The 8,735-nt window shown below is 32.1% G+C and overlaps 2 protein-coding genes across 2 annotated transcripts; one reads left to right on the top strand and one right to left on the bottom strand.

Moving 5' to 3' along the window:
* Positions 1 to 268: 268 nt before the first annotated feature.
* Positions 269 to 2,577, top strand: LOC104785326 (WRKY transcription factor 55). Its single transcript, XM_010510511.3, has 3 exons — positions 269 to 750; positions 1,373 to 1,504; positions 1,991 to 2,577. The coding sequence occupies exons 1-3, from the start codon at positions 269 to 271 to the stop codon at positions 2,316 to 2,318; spliced, it is 942 nt and encodes a 313-aa protein (XP_010508813.3). The 3' UTR covers positions 2,319 to 2,577.
* Positions 2,578 to 4,132: 1,555 nt separating this feature from the next.
* On the bottom strand, positions 4,133 to 6,336 carry LOC104785325 (putative WRKY transcription factor 54). Its single transcript, XM_019245684.2, has 3 exons — positions 5,475 to 6,336; positions 4,952 to 5,053; positions 4,133 to 4,764 (listed from the first exon to the last, which is right to left on the bottom strand). The coding sequence occupies exons 1-3, from the start codon at positions 5,873 to 5,875 to the stop codon at positions 4,269 to 4,271; spliced, it is 999 nt and encodes a 332-aa protein (XP_019101229.1). The 5' UTR covers positions 5,876 to 6,336; the 3' UTR covers positions 4,133 to 4,268.
* Between the last annotated feature and the right edge of the window lie 2,399 nt (positions 6,337 to 8,735).

The following is an 8,735-nucleotide window of genomic DNA, read 5'->3' as shown; positions in this document are numbered from 1 at the left end:
TAGCCTAAAAGCTAGGCTCTTGATTCTTGGACATATTTTACCTGCCGCCGGTTAAGAAAATTCCAAATTTAGCTAATTAACCCACCCCCACACAAAAAAAAAAAGAGTATAGGAAATGGTAATTATGTCGCTTTAAGAAAAAAGATTATACAATCTTTGAATAATCCGCGCATATTCAAAAATTTCGATATAGAGTTGGAACCAACATCGAAGCTAACTGTTGGGAAACTACATTAACCGTCAAGTACACGTATCTCTTCGTCTATAAATGTATGTATGTGTGCATATATGTAAAAATACATATACTCGTCAAAAGAAAACATATAAGTTACAAATGGAAGAGGTAATGTCAATGATCTTCCACGGAATGAAACTAGTTAAATCTCTCGAGTCAAGTTTACCGGAGAAGCGCCCGGAATCACTATCGACATCTCTCGACGAGATCGCAAAGACATTCGATGATGCTAACGAGCGGCTGAAGATGTTTCTAGAGATCAGGAACTCCGAAACTGTGTTGAACCAAACCAAACCGGTGGGTGTGTCCGTTTCAAACCAGATGTTAGTGCAGATGGAACCAGGTCTGATGTTGCAAGAGTATTGGTTAAGGTGTGGCGGGTCAACGTCGACTCAGGAAACTGAGGCCATGTTTAAGACGCAGCTCATGGCCGTTGATGGTGGCGGAGGAAGGAATTTTACGGTTGCAGAAGGTTCCGGCGCTAGTGGTTCCTCCACGCCAAGGCAGCGGAGAAGGTAAACATACAAGTATTATTTTATTTGGTAATCAGTAATTAATTAACAAGTATAAATTGTGATATATATGCATAATGCGTTTAACAAATTGGCAACGTTAACGAAATTATTAATGAATGAACGGGGATAGCAAAATATAAATATTATTTGAGATTTTGAGCTAAACACAAATTCTGCAATTAATTTTTACGAAATGTATATAACTATGTCTTACATATTTACTATAATTTGTTTTTTTTAAGATATATTTGTAACATTACGTGCAAATATTTATTTTAAAAAAAGAATTGACTAGGCTAGAGTCTTGATAAATCGATGATATTGAATATTGATGATTCCACTTTCAATTCAAAGTCTTTTTCCTTTTCGTCTACATTTTAAAATGTTAACTCCATAAAGGGGAGAGGTGGGTTGAACCAGTTACAATGTGACTAAAAGTGGAAAACCATCTCAAGTCCACTTCACGTGTAAACTTTCAAAGTTATTTATATGACTTTTTCTCTTAGCAATTTTTTTTTTTTTTTGGAACAAATTCTCTTTGCAAACTAATGATAAAGAAATATTTAGTGCGTACGTATGTATAGTATGTACTAACGTAGGTTAAAATGAGTACGTTATTTAGGAAGGACGAAGGAGAAGAGCAAACGGTGTTGGTGGCAGCGCTAAGGACAGGGAACACAGATATGCCACCTGACGATAACCATACTTGGCGTAAATATGGCCAAAAGGAAATTCTTGGTTCTAGGTTTCCTAGGTAATTCACTTTACTAATCACTTATACTAATACTACTATTTATTGATTTATAATTTTATCCACACGTTCATTTACTTATCGTCCAATAGTCAAAGATTCTAGATAAATGAATATCTTTTTTTTCTAAAAAGTGATTAATGAATGAAAATAAAGGGTTACTTTAGTTAGTTAACTAACCGAGATATTTATACACACATTTTACATCACATCACATGTTGTAATCAGTCTCTTTTGATTCTTAATCACCATGTTTATTACTTATCACAATGACCATACACAGAACTATATTATTAAAATCCGGCTGAAAGTTGAAACTTCATTGTTATAACTTATAAGCATATCTAATTTCTCAGATTTCGTTATCAAATAATATGAATCAATATTATTGCATTTAGTCCTTGTCAATTAATAACTACGTACTTGCTTATGATCACATGGATGGTCCATGGAACTATGGAATTAAGAATTAAGTAATTAATTTTGCAGGGCGTACTATAGGTGCACCCATCAAAAGTTATACAACTGCCCGGCCAAGAAACAAGTCCAACGCCTCAACGACGATCCTTTCACCTTCCGAGTCACATACCGTGGCTCACACACTTGCCATATTTATTCAACCGCTCCTACCGCATCTGCCACCGTCACCGCCACAACCGCCATGGGTCATTCCGTCGACTATGGTTCCCCTATACGCGACATGACCGACGCTATGTTTGGTAGCAGTCGGATCGGAGCCAACATGGATTTCATATTTCCTTTCAACGATCTACCTCATCGTTTCCGGCGGCTAGACGACGGCGACGGCCACCAATAGGTTTCATCTATATAGAAAAGGGCATGTTTTAGTTAACCAAAAGGAAAAGTCATGGTTTCATTTAATTTATTATTATTTTGTAGTAAAGTTTTTCACATTACAAGTGATGATCTAGTCTGGGATCTAATGGGATCCAGTCCTTTTAGGATAGTTTGGTTTTTTTTTTTTTTGACAAAGCAATAGTATTTTGTTACTATATGGGCTGTTCAACTATGTATTTTAATAATTTTTATCTTCATTTGCTTGTTTACAACTAACTTCATGCATAAAAAAAATATAGACTTAAAAAAGCGAAGAAGAACCTAAATAAACATAAAGTTATAAAATAAGACCAGCCGACTAAATAAAAAATGGTCACTTCGTAAATATTCCTAAAAACAACTGATTAATTTCAACTTATTTTTTTATTAATTTATTTCAAGTTTAGCGTCAGGGTGATTAACTGGATCTAAAATAAAACATATATATAAGTGTAATCGGAACTTCACATTGTGTTGTGTACACTTTATTTAATATCAAGGTATGTGAATATATACAAAGAGGAGCTCTTCAGCACTTTATTTACATATTTATAAAGCAATTACGATCGTTGTGTTTAAAAATTAATCAATTTTGGGGGAAATTGTTGTTTTGTCAGTATCTCACAAATTGTCACGAACTTCTTGGTGTTTTTTTTTTTTTTTTTAATAATAAAAAAGCTGAAATCCAAAATAATAGAAAAAGAAGTATTCAGTGTCTATATCAGCCACTCGAGTGGAAGTGATGGTCTTTTAACCGACAACACTACTCTCATAGTCTAATCTATGGGCCTTTGTTCATCATGTGTGTTTGTTATGTCGACGGAGACGACACTTATTCTCAATTATTTTTATAGCTGTAAATTGTGACATATGTAAAAGATGTGTGAGGGGTCGAATAAATTGAATATTTAGTTTAGTATTTAGGTTTTTAAATAACTAAAAAAAAATCATCATATCTTGCAATCAACTTTATAAGATTTTGATTTCATAAAAGTGAACGAATTTTGTCCTACATATATGAAAATAAAACTTAATATATAGACATCTATTGTATTGGAGATGATTAAAAAGGTTGCATGGATTTACATATGATTTTGTCAAACTTTTGTAGAGTTTCAGGAAATTCGGACATCTTTATCGATTTTATCAAATTTTGATATACTTGATTTTAATTATGAGAAAGAATCTTTTAAGAATACCACTTGTCAAGATAAAAAGTACTATTAATATATGAAGTTAATTAATTTTGTTAATCGTTTCTATGAAATTTACGTACGTAGTACTAAGTTTTCTATATATCTAGTTTCTATTTTTAGTAGAAAACTAATTACGAGTACATGTACGTACCCAACAGATTTATAGCTTTGGTAATGTTGTTTTATTTTGGTAATTAGCATTAATAATTGCCCTAGTGTAGACGGCGATCCTTATGTAAAGGCAACAACAAAAAGACAAGCACGCCAGTACCAAGATGCATTTGTCCCAATTACTTCCTTTTTAGAACCAAACATTCATAGCCGCAATTTGAATGGATAAGTCTCTCTTTACAGTACTCCTTAGGAAATCACATTCATATATCATATTTATGGACTAAAATTATTGAAACCAACATTAAAAGCACTTACAATCAAATAGGCTACAATAATTTAAAGGAATTGTTGTAGTATGGGAGTTTGGCTTGGATATATGATATATCGGTAATCTATTTCATCTTTATTGTCAACCTAATGACTTATCTAAAATGAATTGTACATGTGAAACAAAAATAGTGAAGAACAGATACAAAATGTACTGTGTCAGTCCAAAAAATGAATAGAGATGTATATATGGTGTTTTGTCAAACATACCAACAACAATACTATATTAATTCACTAAACATACTCCAAGAGAAGGTGACAAATATTACAAAGCCTGATGATATGATTCATCACTATGCACAATATGAATCGTAAAAGGAGGAAAACTGATCGTTGTCGACGAAACCAAAATGATGAGAAGTAGTAGTACTGATTTCACCACAATAGTATTGGTTTTGATGATCATCAAACATCATCATATCTTGCCAAACCAATGACAAATCCCCATCCGTCGAAGAACCTTCACAATACTTTTTATAAAGATCACCATTGTTTTTTTCTTCCTCCTTCACTGTGCTTACCACTGTTACACTACTGATGTTGTTATCTTGCTCTTGTATCTTAGCATTGACTTGGTTCTGAGCTGTAGTTGCAGCCACTGTTTTGTCCGAATCCATCATGATTTCGTTATCAATAGGCTCCACCTTGGCTTGTGTTTGGTCGTTGGCAGTGCACGTATGGTAGCCAATATATGTGATTTGGAACATCTCCGGATCTTGCTCCAGTTTCTGAACAAGCTTTGTTGCTTTACATCCTTGCGTTGGCTTGTGTGTGCATCTAAAATAGCTTCTGCAAAACATTAAAAAGAATAAACGTTTTAGGCCACTGCAAAATTCGCATAGTAAATCTAAGTCCGAACATATGATTCGGCTTGACATCCCTGGTTAGAAAATGATATGACCATTTTATATGTATTATGTATCTATTGTGCGTATATAATACACATGTAGTAGCTAGACATAAATGGAGTAAGGACCTTGGGAATGTGGTATTCAGAATCTCCTTTTGTCCATATTTCCTCCAAGCGTATCTGTCTTCAAAACTTCTAGCTTCCACTACCCTTGTATGCGATCTCTTCCTGCAAAATCATAAACCATAAAAAATTGTTAATTAATGGCTAAACCAATTTTGATCTTGTGTTCATGTAAAAACAAATGCACGGTAAATCGTATGAAACAGCACTTATTGGCCCTATCCAATCAATCATATTCATACGATTCTCTATCACTGCCATTATATGTTTTCAATTTCATATATAATATATATATATATATATTGGCATATTATACATATCCATATATCATTTAACCTTTACGATAAATCATTTCAATATGGGGCACTACCACAGAGTATATATATGATGGAATCCATAGATTATAATAGCAAATTGAAGTGAAAAAGTTTTTTAAACAATCCACATCAAAAGGAAATCATTAAACACGAAAAAAAAATTAAAACAATAAATCAAAATTTGAATTTAACTTTTGTTTTTCACTTACTTTCTAGTATAGCATCCTCTTTTACCCTTACCAACCCCTAACCTCTTCTTTTTACTATCACCGGAATCTCCTCCGTTGCAACTCGCCGGAGCCGCCGAATCATCGCCGCAAGAAGCATTCCATGAACCCTCGACAGGGATGGGAACAGAGACGGCAACGGGATCGAAAGTATCAAGAACCGATATGGTTTTATGGAAAGAACCCAAGATCTTAGCAAGAAGCTCATCAACGGGATCCGGTGAACCCGACGCGGAAACGAGACGGTTCTGATCGATGTGGTGGTTAGAGTACTGTTGATGAGAGAGGAGAAGCTGAAGCTGAGTAGCGAATTCATAGCCTTCGACAAGTTGGTCTACAACTTTTCTCTTTATGGATTTCGTATTGTTACTATTCGAATCCATTTTTTTTACTCTTTTTTTTTTTTTTTTTCTTTTTAGGTTTTTGGTTTGATGATTTGAGAATGAAGAAATGTTGTAATATAGTGGAGAGAAGAAATAAGATTTTTTTCTGAGTTTTTTCTGAGTTCAAGAGAGAGAGAGAGAAAAATCAAAGGAAGATGCTTAGGAAAGAGAGAGACGAGAAAGAGAGAGATGGTTACGCATTATAATATGAACATGAAGGTTATAATAGGAAAGTGATCAAACTCACTTGTGAATTTGATCATGGATTCGAGGTTATAATAGGAAAGTGATGAACTTATCTATTCACCCATTGGCTTAGCAAAGCTTTGCTTATGTCACATACATGAGGTGGAATGACGCCACGCCACCCACCTCCGTAACACGTTTGAGGGCTTTTTGGTGGGTATTTTTTTTCTTTCTCCTTTCTTCGCGGATTTATTTAATTCTCATGAAAACGATCCAACAACTTGGTTAGTATTTTAAATGTTTTATTGGGCAAAAAAAATGCTTTGTCTTTATCTTGGATAAGAGTTATAAAACTAATATTTTATTTTGTGACGTTCAAATGATTTGTTCCATTGGCATGAGATTCACTTTCAAGAAGAAAAAAGAAAGAAAGGAGATATGTTGACAAGATATATCGGACCAAACTCTTTTAAGAGTAATTAGGTCGAATACACTTAAAACAGAATAACATTTACAATTTTGTTAATCTCGTAGTTTAATTTGGAAGTGGGGTGGTAACTAAAATATGACTGTATATGATTTTTTCATATATAGTATGATCACAAGAATATTTATTTAATTTATACGTGCATATAGTGTCGTGCATTTACGAAAGTAGAAGGAATCAAATGAATATTCTCATAGGTGATTTTTGTAATGGATAGACTAACGTACTACTAAAACCAAATGATATAAACTAGTATACAGTAGAACCTCTATAAATTAATACTCGGTAAATTAATAATCTCTATTAATTAATAAATTTCTCCGGTCCTTAGTTGGGACTAGTGTAATTTTAAACATTAATCGATAATATAATAAAATAATAATTTTTTTGAAACTCCTTTGTAAATATATGGTCTCATCAATAATATAAATTAATAATTATACAAAAGTATCTAAATATATGTATATATCTACATATTAATTTTTATTAGAGTTTATTTTTAATATTTTTACTATATAAAAATTTTTGAGTGCTATTTTCAAAACATGATAATTGTTATTTTCATTGTAATTGATTTTATAAAAATATTAGTTATAAAGATTAAATCTTATTTTTAATATTTTTTTACTAAATTAGGAAAGTTTTTCTATAAATTAATAATTATTAATTTATCGATAAATTAAAACCTTTATAAATTAATAAAATTTCATGATCCCGACTTTATTAATTTATAGAGGTTTTACTGTATATAGATTGTGGTGAGACCGCTTAGTTCGGATCTAAAAGTAGTAATCAAGAAGATTAACCTCATTATACTAAGCAACGTGGTAATCAAGATTTATCTTTATGTTTTTTTTAGAACTGCCATTAAAAGTGCCGAAAAAGCACTAAAGTAAATAACTAATGTTAGAGTACGGATCATGAGCGTTAAATTCATTACAATCACAAGTCACACTGAAGCTTGTGTCAGCAGCCTCTTGCTTGCTTGGCCCTGATAATTTTGGCAGTATTTAAGAATTTATTTAATATATATGAATTTTGAACTGAACAAAGATATTAAAAAAAATGTTGAAACTGTCACTATTAACAAATTTTATATTTAATTAATACTCGCTCGTGTAACTATTGAAATATTCGTTTAAGTCATCTTTCAATACCGGAAAAGTCACATTATGTTACAGCAATTAAAACTTATCACATGATCATAAGAAATATAACTCATTTTGATCCGTTTGTAATATATGAAAAGTTAAACCTATCAATCTATCATATGATCATAAAGAAGTAATGAGTTTAATCAAAGTAACAAATTTTATTTTGGGTTAGTTGAATTATATTTTCTGACGCATAAAACAAATTTAAATAATAAAGCAAACATTTGTCTGGAATACTATTTAGGATTGAGATATTGTGACGGCACTAAGGAGGCAGGTGCCACTGAGAGTACTCCTCGGAGTCACAATAAATTCAGTCCACATTGTGCATCCACTAGCAAATCAAAATCCACAAGTCAAATCCATTTGTTTCCTTGTTAGTTCTATATAATTATCACATTTATACGCTTACTTTTTCAATTAATCTAATTAATAACAAAAAATGGCTTTTACTAATTATTATAGTACAACTTAACGAAACAATCAAGAGTTATATAATTTATGATTGGTGAGTAGTATAATGGTGGAACAATGAAACATATATGTATATGGAATATAACTTCGTACACTTGTTTCGTGATAATTTCGTTGTTGTAGTTGACTTCGATCGTGTGATTCCAAAATGGTAAGAATGTGTTATTTCTCCGTTTGAACAAATAAATATGTCCAATCAGGAGCAGCTTTGTTTTACTTACTCGTTTACTCATCCAAACTCGGCATTTAAATATAAATCCCAACTGATTAATCAAATAATGTGGAGATTGTCAAATATGGACACTAGTTATATTCAAATGTTAAATTATTGTTTTCTTTCGGAGATGATGGGAGAAAGGTCAACGGTCAGTGAGGAGATATTGACAAATGACAAATGGTTATTAGAATAAGAACAATTTGTTACTACTAATACATCATTTTGTGCTTAATCTAGTCTTAAGCTGAGTTGTCTTAGAAATAATTAACTAAGCGGCCTCGAATAACGGATTGCTACTTATCGTTAAGACTACTCTGGATATTACTCTGTCACTAAATTATA

The sequence above is a fragment of the Camelina sativa genome, chromosome 5 (assembly GCF_030686135.1).
Source record: "Camelina sativa cultivar CO46 ecotype springtype chromosome 5, ASM3068613v1".
Taxonomy (NCBI): Eukaryota; Viridiplantae; Streptophyta; class Magnoliopsida; order Brassicales; family Brassicaceae; genus Camelina; species Camelina sativa.
Note: the sequence above shows the minus strand (reverse complement) of the source record. Positions and strands in the feature narration are given on the sequence as shown.